Source organism: Adelges cooleyi, unplaced genomic scaffold, assembly GCF_023614345.1.
Source record: "Adelges cooleyi isolate 19-005CV unplaced genomic scaffold, UGA_ACOO_1.1 ACOO_flye_CR_arks_rails_tigmint_CR_PRNA_23, whole genome shotgun sequence".
NCBI lineage: Eukaryota > Metazoa > Arthropoda > Insecta > Hemiptera > Adelgidae > Adelges > Adelges cooleyi.
In genome coordinates, this window is record NW_026095893.1 from 14,228,346 (window position 1) to 14,242,900 (window position 14,555).

Consider the following 14,555-nt stretch of genomic DNA (forward strand, 5'->3'; position numbering starts at 1 on the left):
AAAACAAACAATACTTGTCATTCAACATAATGTGAATTGGAATTTAAGTGTAAATCAAGTATAACAAGACCTAGATAACACTAACTGACTGAAAAACAATTTTTTGTAGAATACAAATCTGTAATATTAAATAAATCCAAATTTTTCATCACGTTACACTCTCTGGCTACGCGGTCAAGGGGATTATTGGAACCATAGGATGTACGATGGAAAGGAATTTCAAAGGTGGGACAATAGCGTGAATTATATTGAGGAACACGAGACCACATATCAGACCATTGACTAGTTTGGACAAAAAACATATTATATCAAAATACCTACGTCTATTTATAAGAGAATCCACATTGAGAGTGGTCTGAATTGAAGATATAGATGTTAAATCGATTTGGTCAATGTTAAAATTTACATAAATCTTCTTTGAACTCGCTTGAAATTTTTTTTTATAAAAACAAAATGAATGGGGGCCACCGAGATAAACATAGTAGTAGACGAGGATCCACACGGAAACTGCCTGTTCTCCTATTGCAAGTACTCACCGCTCGGCGCTCAACGCCGTCAAAGTGAACACCGATACGCCGATGGAAACGTCTTTCGTGGCTTCGCTTATTTTGCAGATGAGCTCGCCGTACGGCCACGATTCGACGGTGTAAACGGTGGATGTGAACGGCACGCACGTCAGGATCACCAGCAGGTCGCCGAGCGCCAGGCTCAGCATGTAAGTGTTGGGTACGTTCCTCATGCTCCTGTGCCTGACGAATATCAACACCAGGGTGCCGTTGCCAAGGACTCCCACCACGAATATCATGGCGAAAATCACCGGCACTATGTAGGTCTCGGGCCTTTCCGAATACGGCACGTACTGGTCTTCGGTATCCGCCGTCACGTTCATGACTGCAACACACAAACGGTTGGGTTGGGTTAGCTTGATGGAATCCTCGGTGTGACCACCAAAGAGCGCAATATACATTATTAATTAAAATTAAGTGTAGAAAATCTAGTATCGGCACAAAGTAGGTAAACAAAATATTATGTTACATCCGAACGATTTGACCGTTTCCCCTCCGTTAATGTTTTGTTGCTACATATGTATCTGTAATTAACGCGTCTGGAGGGGTCAAGGGGAACGACAAGTCCAGTTCCTATATGTGTGACGTAGCCTATACATGACGGTTATGATGTACGGTCTCGTGCAAACGGATCGTGTTACATAAATTAAAATAATAATAGTTATACTCGCAGTAAAATACTATCAAATATCAATGCCGGACCGGTTTTGTACCAAAACTGGTGTACGATTGTCAAAAATAGTAATTATATGATTTTCAATCACATTCGTTTTATATTAGCCGACGCGTTTATCATCAGCTTAACGATATCATAATATGATGATAGAACACTAAGAGAAAAAAAACGATACGCCGTAGTGAGTAAGTGACGCTGCTTAAGTCTTTGAAAAATGCTCATTCTAAATCACAGGCACACCGACTGCGGTTACAAAAGTATGCGTGAACAAGACACAAATTATTGTATTTTTTTTTTTGGTCAAGTTCATTATAAAATTAGTTTAAAAGAACAAATTGTTTGTGATTTATTTAAAAAAATCATCCAAAATAAAGGAAATTTATAAGCGGAAAAAAAAATCTCTACTTACGTTGAGTTTTAATTGTTCAGTGCATGCCAAACGTGTTACGTAGGGCAACCTAATGATAGTATAAGAAAGAAAAATATTATTTTTGCAAAAATTGACATTTCATAACTCATATTTAAGTGGAACTAACGAAAAGTGTCTGGTTCCAAAAATTATAAACATCTCTCTTTTATTTATTTCCAGGGGCACTTATTTACGTTGTGATATTAGTTCAGCGATATGTGTAACTTTATATAATAAATGCTGTGGAAATTAAACAATATTTTTTATTAGCGCTACAGTATAGTAATTAGCAGGATTCAAATAAAACGGTCTACTGCTATTAATAAAAGTAAAAATTTAACTTATATACATACATGATAATGTATAAATATTTTTTTTTAACTTATACTTTTATTGATAGAGGTTATTTCAACACTGTTTTTTTTTTATAACTTTTATTTTCTAATTGGATTTGCAATTTTGTTTTATTTAACCGTTATTATAAACCGTTTGCATGAATAGGGTTTTTACGAAAAAAAAAGTATTATACTTTTACATTTTTATTAATAGGAAATGTAATCATCAATATCAATAATAGAAAACTTAATAATAGTTTTACTATACTATGTATTTAAAATACACATTTTTTTTAAAATAGTTTGAAAATTGAAATTTCAATAAACAAATGATGATAATATATCAATATAATATAAGTATAATCAATACAATTTCATAGCACAAGTGACAGGTAATTTTTTTGAACACAATCAATTTTATGAAAAAGCAACCAAGTACTTAACGACTTGATAATTTAATTTGTTTGTACTTAAAACTTTTATTTTAGAGGGAAAAAATAAAAGTTTAACAAAAACTTTTATGTGGCATTTATATAGATATTAAAAAGTAAAAACTGTTTTAAGCTAGAACTTTTATATAACAGTTTTGGAAAAAAACTTTTTTAATTAACCTCTTGTAAATAAAGGTCTTTTTTAAACAGTTATAGTTGAACTCATTTGGAAAAAAAATATCTGTTTCAATCATTTGTAATTAGTATAGTAAATATTGGTGTAAATGTATACGAACAAATAATCACAAAAAGAATGTTATTGTTTTGTAAAATTATTTGTATTTCTGGTCATAATTAATAACATAGACTATTAAGTATCTGATAATTATTATATCTGATTAATTTATAGCCGATAATATTTACTTTTACATATTTTGAGGGCAATAATATAAATATAGATACCTAGAAATCGTCTGAGCGTTACACTTGAAAATACCATTGCATATATATATATATATATATATATATATATATACTCAAAAAATACACTTGATAATTATACTATTAAGTATGTATACTCAATGATAATTCTTTACAAATATCATAAGAGTACTATTTTTTTAGTTATTATAATCACATTACCAGGCTGTTTATAAGTAGTTCTAATACTTTGGGAAGTCTTTTATCTTATTAAAGGTATGTAATATTTATATTAATTTTATATTTTAATTTTGAATGTAGAACTCAATATTCTATAGCTCGTTTAGTTAGTAGTATTATCTTCGAAGATCGATTATTACAATATCATATAGAAGAGATTCGTGGGCAAAAAAAAAAATCAAAGGTAATACAACCCGTCTAGTTTATCTTGAACCCGCGTGACAACAAGTCAGGATTCGGAGATCCAAAAAAACACATTCTTGGATCTCAGTAACTCGTGCATAATTTTTGATCTTATGTCATACATTTTGCACGGAAAACAAGCAGACTTATTTGTTTATCGTAATAGTGTTTGTGTTCACATTTTTAGTAGTTATTTACTTGAAATAACCACTAAAAACGAAATTAAAAAAAGCCAGTACGGTGGGGTCGGGGCATAGTGGGGACGGAGAGATCACGGGTCTACAGATTTTATTATAACTGAAAGTGATAAAATCTCTTTTAAATAAACGCTTCCATGCGAATCTGTGGATAGTATGTTCAAATCAGTTATAGCAGTTTAGAAGATATCGTGGACCAGCAAAAGTGTACTTAAAATTTAATATTTAGTCTTGTGCAGGGTGGATACGATAAGGGTTGATCGTCTGTCTATAAAAATGTACTGTCATAGTTACCCATGTATCGTAATTAACAATATAATAAAAATATTTTCATTACCTGTTGACTGTTGATTCACTCGCACATAGCAACCTAGAAACTGACTACGGCCTAAATGTAAATTTACCCTATTTTTGGGGTTTTTCCTTAATAAAAAAAAATTGTATTTGTTATAGTTCCATTTTAGATCTACCTTTGGTCTAATTTTCAGATCTAAATCTCTAAAACTTGAAAAAGTGAAATAAAAAAAAAAAATACTGTCCCTTCTAAGGGTTTATGATATTTTTTTGGTTTGTTAATGTTTATCGATAGTACTATGTTTGAAGAACAATTCATATAAACTTGGAACATTTTCGACTATTTTTAAAAAAGTTATAGAGCATCGTAATTTTAAGTTGAAACATTTGTAAATTTTTTGGGTGTTTTTTTCAATTTTGATGGGGAAGGGGTGACTTTTTTTAATTTTTGGCCCACTAAAGTACCTTTTAGGTATGATATCTGATCTATAGAGTTGTTATACGAAGAAATCGGTTCAGCGGTTTACGAGATATCTGGGATCCAGATACAATCATTGTAAAAACAATACCTTCTCACCTCCGCATCGAAGCTAAAAAAATAACATTGACAATACTTCAACGTTAATAGTTTTACTTTATTAACCCTCATGATAATTTGAGTGGTGTTATGCAAAAAGCAACCAACCCACAAAAAAAAAACGAGATTTTAGTTTAACTAGTGTGGTATAGTGTATACTAAACTAGTTAAACTAAAATCTCGATTATTTTTTTTTGTGGGTTGGTTGTTTTCTGCATAACACCATTCATTTGAAAACATAATACGAACGAAATGAAAAAAAAAAGTCATTGTTGCTTGGTACACTTTGGCGATTTGCGAGACATCCCTCGGCGGTGGATCAACGGAGAATCGAATTTTTTATTCGTGGTCGCGCTGTCGAAAAACTGACCTCGACCGTTCGATTGTCACGCGGTGGTGGCGACGGCGGTACACGGTTTTGAGAAATGTAATCGAATCACCTAACATCTTTCAAAGTCACAGCCTTTTGCCCTGTTCGCCCCGGATAATACCCTCAGGACGTATACCCGTGTAAAACCATTTGTTTCTGGTTTCGTGCTTGCTCGCGGTAACGTGCGTGTCCTGGCCCGGAATTTGATAATTTTCCACCGCTGAAAGTGAGATCTTGGGAGAATTCCTCGGTCGTACAAGTAAAATGAACGGCCGTTCAACCGACGTTCTTGTGCTGTTGTGTAGATGCCACAATGAAAACGCTTTGGAACACAGAAAAGAGCGATGCAGAGATTACAAATGGAGCACGCGAGTTGCGCTGTTTCGGAACTGTTTTTTACAATCGAGATGGCCAATTCGACCAAGATACAATGCACATAAAACAGTAATAATATATTATTATTATGACGTCGTAACGATAATGTTGAGGACACGCCTTGTCTCCCGGGACGACCCCGGCCAGTGGTTCGGTCGAGAAAAACCAACCTCTGTGGAAACGGATTGTTATAACTGTAGGACATAGCGAACGAGTCCTCGAGGTGCTGCTAACCCTCCGAGGACTATGTGTATAATGCTATAGTCAACGCTGACAAGTCATACGTTATTCTGCCACAAACCTTATATGGCCTTTGAAAACCTAAGCGAATGGGTAGGCTATGATTATAGTTGAAGTGCTTAAGTGCTACAAAGCACAGAACAGCGTAAAACACACACACACTCTCTGCTTCCTTCCTTCGGAGCTTCAATTAACATAAAACATTAATCGAAACTACAGCTGTTAATGCGCTTTAATGGGAACACCGCTAGGACATTGCGGTTGAACTTAAACAAAACCGATCGGATCGCACAAGGCTGTATATTAGATAGTTAGTTACACATTGCGAAGCTTATAAATGAAAATCGCTTATAAACTATTGAACCGTTGTTATTAAATTTTAATCGGCATCGGCTAGGGTTATATATAAAATTATTTACAGGTATGGTCGTATAGTAAATTTAACTATTCACATAGTAACCGTTTTATTTTGAAATAAACCGTCCAAAAAACGGTCAGGTCAACGAATTTTTTTTTAACATACCAGTCGAGCAAGTTGATGTAGTGCGTAATTAAATTCCAAATAACAATTTATTAACGCTGTGACTATTGGTACTTTTTAAATACCGTACTTGTTAAACACTACAGCTCGCCCGCCACCAGATTTCTTAAAACGCTTGGAAAATATGATTTTAAAACATGAAAATTATACATAGTTAGTCATCATACTACTATTCCAGCGTTGTATAAAACAATAATAAAAAAGCAAGAAGAATAAAAGATAAAACAATTTTTTTTTTTAAAAATAGTTAACAAATTGTAGGCAAACTTTCGGTTGGTAAGTATTAACGAATTACATTGTACACGTAGATAACGTTGCGTAACGACCTTACTGGAAGTGCTTGTTGACTTCAGAATAACCCCATTATAAGTCAAGTGATTTGTCAATGTATGATCTCAAAAACTTTTTTCATTTTTGGAAAAAACGACGTCCAAGTTAAGCTTATGATTTACTCAATTCACGTGGCTCTCTACATTGTCAATATTTTAAAAGTTTCAAATACAAATTATTTACTTATTTTATCATTTATTGATAACGACACATTACTTTTATAATTTAGTAAACATATTCGAGTACATATTACAGAGTAACAAGTAAGCTATTGTCAAACTTCAGAACGCTCTGCCACGCAGATTGATTCCTACAGTGGTAGTTGACTCGACCGCTTACGCATTTAAGACTATAGCTTAGAAGCTAAGGAGGAAGATGAAATTAAAATTAAATTTAAAAAAAAAAAACTAGTCAGTAATGCATTTGAACTACATATTTGAGAAACAACGTAAGTCACCAAATATTGAAAAATGAGATAACACATGGGATACGTTTTATATTGATATACGCATCATGTGTAAAAGTTTTGGAGAGAAATATTTAATTTTAAGATAGTTTTTCATTGTTTTTAATTTTGTTTTCTCTTTTTCGAAATACTAAGTCTGTATATCAAAATTAAATTTAACAAAACATTAATGATTTATATTAATTATCAATAAAAAATATTGTATTGCAGTAAATTAGTAGTTTTTTTTTACTCATCATTGGAATAAAGGTGAAAAATTAATATTTTTAAATTTAGTATTATAGGTAAACACGCCTATTTATGATTAACTACGTGTATTTCAGAATGAACATAAGTCCAGAGTGTTCACTGCAGTAATAAAACCACACATTTGCATGACGGAAAATCATGTATTTGAGAAATGACGTAAGTCCAGCAATTTCAAATGCATCCCCCAAGGGCAGAACGAGGTCAATATATTTTTTTTTTTTTTAAGTTGTGTATCCTAAACGAGCACTTTCCATTGGACTTTTCAGTTTCGCCGATATATAACACTGGTAGCGTTAAAACAGTTTTTTATTGTTTTCTCCTAATTACATTTTTTGGACTTGCGTTGTTTCTCAAATATGTGGTTCATTTGTATAGCTGTCGGACAGTGAATATTTATGTTGGCGCGTTGATGTTGAAAATAAAAAAGTAACACTTATTCAAATACAGTTTTATTTTATTTTTATATTTGATAATTATATTTGTAAGGTTTTGGAGAGTAGAAAATGTGAGATTCGTGTTCATGGCACGTTGCAAAAATAAAATAAAACGTGTATTTGAATGATTAAAAGTTCTACCGAGGACTCGGTCGGATACTGCGTTATAGCATATTGCATTAGACGCCATAAAACATTGTTTTTTTTTTCAAAGTTGATTTAAATAAAATTGCAGTTAAAATGCGAATTTTCAACTGCACTAATAAGGATGTTTTTCTTAATTATATGACGATTAAAAAACAAATAGTGAAAATTAAAAAGCGCAGTAAGCAATTAATTCAATACGGTTCTTATTTCACTGTAATTTATTAAACAACTAAATTAGGCGTTTTGGTGACTTATGGTAAATTTTCTTTTCCTGATAAGCAAGGTGTATTTAACTCCCGTGTCCAAACGTGGCAATATTACTCCCAGTTCATAACTTTTTGTCAATACATTTTTTAAAAATATATTATGTTTTCATGAAATATAGATGATACTGTAAGTTCATCTAAATATATGTTTAACGCTTTCTATTAAATTATTGCATAGATTTATTTATTTTCGGTCGAAATAGTGTTATAATTGAACGCCCTGACATTGAAATTCTAAAGACTATTTTGCCTAAATAATTAGTTTGCCTACATTATCTTCATTTCTTTAGTCTCGCAATGAAGTATAAACAAATAGATTATCCCTATTTTTTGTATATACTGTATTATATTTGCACACAGAACTTTTATTCTCTTTTGTATCAATAAAAATTCTAAAAAAGGTATTCTTGTTGATGATCAAAAAGTTACTATGCAATATTCCTAAAAGAATACAAGTAGGTGTTGTAAAACAAAAATACCCCCAAAAAAAACGATACAATGTCATGTTTTAGAAAAAAACCTTTGTTTTGCATAAACTTGTATATTATATTAATATGATAATGGCTCGTGCATTTTTAAATTTGTAACTCCCGCAGCGACCAAAACAAAAAAAATAATGATTTGGGTAAACAGTTAACAAATTACCTTAGTTGCAAAATAAAACAAAGGATAGATAAAATCTACCACACATAAGAAGTGACTTTTCGTATTAACCGGTAATTGTATTCCAAAACATATTATTTTTACTCAATAAACAAGTTTTAACGATGTGACTTGAAAAATTATTCAAAACCAAACAAAAGCGGGGTTTTGTCTGTTACTGACAAAAAATAATTATACTACGTAAAATTTAGAATTCTCGGGAGCTCACCGTTTCTCTGAAATTACAAGAGATCTGTTTTTTAAAAATTTTTATCTAACGACCTATTTTGATGAACTGTCTTAAAAAAAGTAGAATTATATTTTACATAATTTATATTGACTCTCTATTTTAAACACACTATAACGTTTAGATCCGAACATTGTTTTCATATTATATTCTTGGTCGTATGATATTTTAATTATTTAGTGTCTTAGTTAGTTAAAATGTGTAATAAATTATGATATTTTAACAGTTGAATTATAAAGACAAAAGTTTATCAAAAATGTTAGATTGGGATAAAACCGTAGACAATGTAAACATTTTCTCTGTTATTTGTTTTATCACCTTGACATATTTTTAATCTGGAAATGATGTCATTTTAAAAATGGGATTGTGTGATGACGGATTACGGTAGCCACGGCAGTGATATTTTACACATGAAAAGAAAACGACTTGGCCGCCATATTGGAAAAAAACCGAATACGTGTTTTCGTGTATAACTATACCAGACTTGATTATAGGATCGTGCTCTGGACAACTAAATAGAGATTATTGACGAGAGAATTTGGTGATAAGAAGGAAATCAATATCCTCGGATGACTCGGTAAAGAGATAGAAATTCAGTTGTTCATTTGTTTCAGGTACTCTGAGTCTAGCAATATGCTAGAACTGAAGGGATTCTTTATTTTTCTTCTTCATCGACTTAACGGTACATCCAGGACCAGCGCTACCATAAAAATCTCTCTCCATCTATCTTTCTGATACGCTGTATGTAAGGTTGCGTCCTGATCTATCATTAATAAATCTTTGCAACTACGTCAATCAGTCGGGTTTTGGGTCGTCCCAGGGATCTTGTTGTATTTATTTTGTCGACTAACACGTTTTTAATTAGCTGTCCATCGATGCCCGAACCATTCTAGCTGTTTTCTCCTGATAAAGGAGAGTATATCTGGCTTATTATATAGCGACTATATAATAAGCCAGACATATAAGAGGCTATATTATAGTCTCTTTATATTTTCATAACTTCTTCTTTCATATGCCTGTATTTCTGGGTTAAAGATTGGTCCATATATGGTTCGTAACACTTTCTTTTCGAACGCGATAAGTCTACTGCTATCACCTTTGGTCAATGACCAGGTTTCACAATCGTATGGTATTACAGGTCGAAGGTAACTATGGTATAGTAGTATCTTTGATTCTCTAGATAACAGCTATTAGACTTCAGGAATTTAATAATACTGAAATAACAAATGCATATAGAAATATGTATGTAATTTTTGTTATTGATGTTCACGCCTAAGTACTTGAAATTATCAACTTTTTCAAATTTATAATTATTATCAACTCCTATAGAATGTACATAGTTATGCTCTCATTTACATGCAGTCCCATTGCTTTACTTGCATTTATGAGCTTGGATGTTGCGTTGATGACTTCCTCTTTGGTTTCACCTATTACAACAATGCCATCTGCATACGCTAACATAACTTGATCATTACTTATCTCCATCGTTCGGTCGTCGTTTGTGTCTCTAATAATTTTTTTAAGAGCCAAGTTAAATAATGCGGGTGAAAAAGTGTCTCCTTGTTTTAGGCCGGATTTAACTATAAAAGGATCTGAGATTCCTTGCAAATAGTGCACTCTGCATACTGTCTTTTCGTAGCATATTTTTATTGAGTTCACATATTTTTTGGCTATTCCCGAAATTACCAGTGCCTTCCAAAGCTCTTCTCTGTCTACACTATCATACGCCTACTTGTAATCCACAAAGACTAGATGCAAGTCCTTTCCGAATTCGTAATATTTTGACATTATTGATTGTAATGAGATTTCTCTATAGTTCTCTGTTTTAGTGGGATTTAGCCTTCTTAAATATTAGACATACAATTGCAGTTTTCCATTCTTCTGGGATAGTCTCGGTTTTCCATATTGTTTTAATAACTTCTCTGATTTTGCTCGCCAATATTGTACCACCTTTTTTTAATAGTTCCGCCTCTATGCTGTTCTCTCCTGGGGCTTTGTTGTTTTTAAGCCTCTTAATTGAATTCTCAATTTCTTCATATTTGGGTATCTCTATATCTATTTCTGCTGTATGGCAGTCCATATTTAAAAGGGATTCTTTAATTACTTTAAAAGCATTAAAATAAGTTCATTAGTTAACTAATGAGGATATAATGAAAGACATTTGTTAGTTAACGAAGAGCTAAATTTTACAATGATTTTAATAATGTTTACCTTCTTGGAATTACATTATACTTGCTAACAACCGAGACCCTATATTAAAGGGCTTATGAAAGTTTTAGACTGATGTAATTTATTGTACATCAAAAGTGTTTCCACTTATGTATTATCAATATTTACGGAACTTATTTATTCAACAGAATTCATTAATAATTTTCAGTCATATTATGATATATATGATTATAAAAGAATTTAATTTTGTACGGTAGGACTAATATTGTTTTAGTGAAATAATACTTTTTCTGTTTTTTAACTTTCTTATAATAATTTTTTTTTTTCAGATGTAATAATTGATTGGCCTACAAATTGTCATAATTGATAAATTTTTTAAAATAATTTTGTTTTAGTCATTGGTACAAGCCCACGTTAAGCCAAATTCAAAAAATACAGGGTGTCACGACTACAGTACGTGTTTCTTTTTATTTTGGCTGTTTAGACATAATTTTATTGTCTACAGTATATTTATATTATAATTTAGCAATGAGAAAATCCACTCACGTATAATATGCACGACTAGTTGTGGTTACAGATAATATTATTTTATATTAATATTTGGATTTACAAATAATGATCCAAAGTTTCCATCAATTCTTTATAATTGACATGCATTAAATATAACAATATAAATAAATGTAATAATATACAATTTAACTAAAGCCTAAACATAACATATTGTATATTAATTAGTCTTAAATTATGAATATCGTTCAATCAACTGTTAGTTGCTATATCGCGAAACAGTTAAAACTTGGTTATAAAAACTTAAAATGAAAATATACATGAAAAGGTAATTAGTGGTAAATTTAAAATAGTATTTTTTTAATTAGAGTACATTTTTAAACATAAACTGCAATTAGTTCACAAAACACTGCATACACGGGGCTACACTGTAACATATTATAAATTCATGAAAGTTTTAATACACTATTAAGTCTTGATAAAAATAAACAAAGGAACCAATAACTAACTATACAAATATATCATGCTAGATTGTAATAATACAATGACATTTGCAAATATATTTTTGTGGATAAAATTGGGTTTAATAAATACCACATACTGTAAAAATTTTTAAACAATACTTAAAACATTTTTAATCAATGGTTAAGTAAGATTTACCATAAAAAATGGCTTTTTTTAATTATTAGAAATTGAATTAAATGTTTTAGGTTAGACGACCTTTGGTGTACATTTTATTAGCCAAAATGCGATTGCGTAAATGGTTTGATTTCGATGCTTTAAAAATAAAAATCCTTTTTTTTTTTAGGCTAATCGAATGGTGTGCCCAAAATAAGTTTAACCGTTTCAATCGTTAAACCGCTGAAACTTCTAGTTGAGTGAGTGAGGAGGGATAGAGTTTAAGGGAAAAAACAATCATCACGCCCAGGAAAGGAAGTGTATAACGCCGGCAGCCACTGATTTATTATGGTTATCTCATCTAAGATTTCATTTTTTTTTCGCCACCTACCCGTCTTCCTCCTATAGCACATCAATATACATACATAAAATAGTTTATGTCAAATCATCCACGGACAATTAACCCCGTGTACGACTGACTGCTTTGTTGTCATCATCATCATCATCATCTTCACCGTCGTCGTTATCGCTATTGCTCTTGTTAATAAACTACAGCCACGCGGCTATGGTAATCAAAATTAAAATATTATTTTACTGATTCTTTTTTTATTTTTTTAAAATTTTTTTTATGAAAGTTACCACTCGTCAATTTATATGTTTTGTCCGCCAACGCTGCGGGATCGCCATTAATCATGCACGCCGCTCACCCCTTTACCCGGTGTATAGGCAGTATATTTATATAATAATATGTACAGCTGCTTTGGACGTTAATGAGAAGCTTTTGATTTGGGCCGGTCGCCGTGTCGTAGGTGACCCAAATAAGGCAGGTGAAATCCCTCGAGGTCAACCCACCCGGTATAAACGCGTACAGTCCTCTTCAGGTATAAATTGCTTTTATTAACTCCCAAGCCAAATCTATCGGGCGCGACGATGTCGGATATACTACTGTTATACTTGTGTTTTAATACGACAGCGTGTTTACATCCGTTTCGCCATAATTAAGTCGACGATCAATTCAGTTATCGAGTTGGTCGGCACGCTCCCACCCACCTAAAAAGGCTGCGACACGAGTGATTAATAGACGGGCTCGTTAACCCTAGCGTCCGTCAACAGCCATCAACCACCTGCGCTGCCGCCCCAACCGTTTAGTTGTGTGGGGTTGCTGCTGCTGCTGTACTGGATTGTTTGTTGGATACGAGCAGCGATTTGCTTTTGCGGTAAACAAATTTATAATCGGTAGCCCGGGGAGCTAACAAATTTCATAAATCCTATCTGGTGTCAACATAGAGACACGTCGTCGCATTATTATTATATTATCTAATAGCATACACAACGCCACGAGTCTCCGTCAATCCTTTGCGCCGCCGTTAATGTAAATGTAGAAAGTGCGTCTACGTTGTGGTCGATTTTTTGTTGGCAGTCGAGTGGCAGTGGGCGAGACCCTTTTCGGTGTCAAAACCATCATGCAATTTAGTCCAATTAATTTCAAGTAACAAACTATAAGCACACTATCACTAAATACACAGTAAAAGGTTAACAAGGTGAGGAGGTAGTTGTATTTTTGAGTTTTTTAAGTAAAATTACAATTTTACATCATAAGGAAATGTTAACCTTACATGGGGAGAGTGGACTTAACTAAATTTGGATTAAGGGATTTTGTTTGATAGAGCTATTATGTTGAATAGTTTCTGATAAATAATCCACACAAATGTTGACTCGATTCGAATATTTGTACACTAAGTTGTAGCGAAGAAAAATTGCAATCTGAGTTATTATGCGCTTTTAACTTAACCTTGCTCATTAATTTACTCAGCTTTGATATTTCAAATATTGTCTGAGTATTAAAATACAATTCATACAAAAACATGAATTACGGTAACATTTTTTGTAGATTTTTTTTATTGACTTTTTGGTTAATAAATATGGTTAGGTTGAGTTTGTGTAGGTATGAAACGCATGATAAGGGCCGCCGCTAGAATCCCGGGTGGTCTTCCATCCGGAATAAAGCAACGATGAATACAGTTAACCCCCAGGTGTCGAGTAACAACTTAGATAACAACTAAACCACACCCTATCAGACAAATTTTCTGCTTTTAAAATATTGAATTATTTGCTCTACAATGTTAATTTACCGTCTTTTTATTAGTTTTGACTGAAAAGGTGTACCTAATTAGCTAGATTTGGGCTGGTGGTGTCCGTTATGTGGAAAAATGGTAAATAACGACTTTAATAAAATGCTGAATGCTTATTTTTATGTTAAACAGTATATTTTTGTAGATAAATAGTAATTGGAGTGTTACCGACGCACAATACACGTTATCGTTTACAAAAGAAAATGGATTATTAATATCATTATTTTTCCACGACGGCCAACATTATCCTCGGACCGTTGTTTTCTTTTCGGCGGTTCGACGGCGTTGCTTTTAAGACAAAAACAGCTCTCGGCGAGCATATAAGGCCGTTTATATAATATACACTTTAGTGTATTACGTCAAGTCGTCCGGAAACTAATATTAATCAAACCCGAGACTTGCGGCTAACAACTATTGACGACGCGCCAAAACTAGAGGAGTTATTTCCTGAATCGCATTCAAACGCACTAACAACACATTTGGATTGGTTCGCT

At 32.5% G+C, this 14,555-nt stretch overlaps 1 protein-coding gene across 3 annotated transcripts in view; it reads right to left on the reverse strand.

Moving 5' to 3' along the window:
• LOC126835626 (neuropeptide CCHamide-2 receptor-like) overlaps window positions 1-14,555 on the reverse strand; it is a 108,225-nt gene that overhangs the window by 6,388 nt on the left and 87,282 nt on the right. For all 3 annotated transcript variants that reach the window (XM_050568329.1, XM_050568330.1, XM_050568331.1), the window contains one exon: window positions 537-891. In XM_050568329.1, the coding sequence (XP_050424286.1) occupies window positions 537-889 (353 nt within the window). In that variant the 5' untranslated portion in view covers window positions 890-891. The remainder of the gene's footprint in view (window positions 1-536; window positions 892-14,555) is intronic.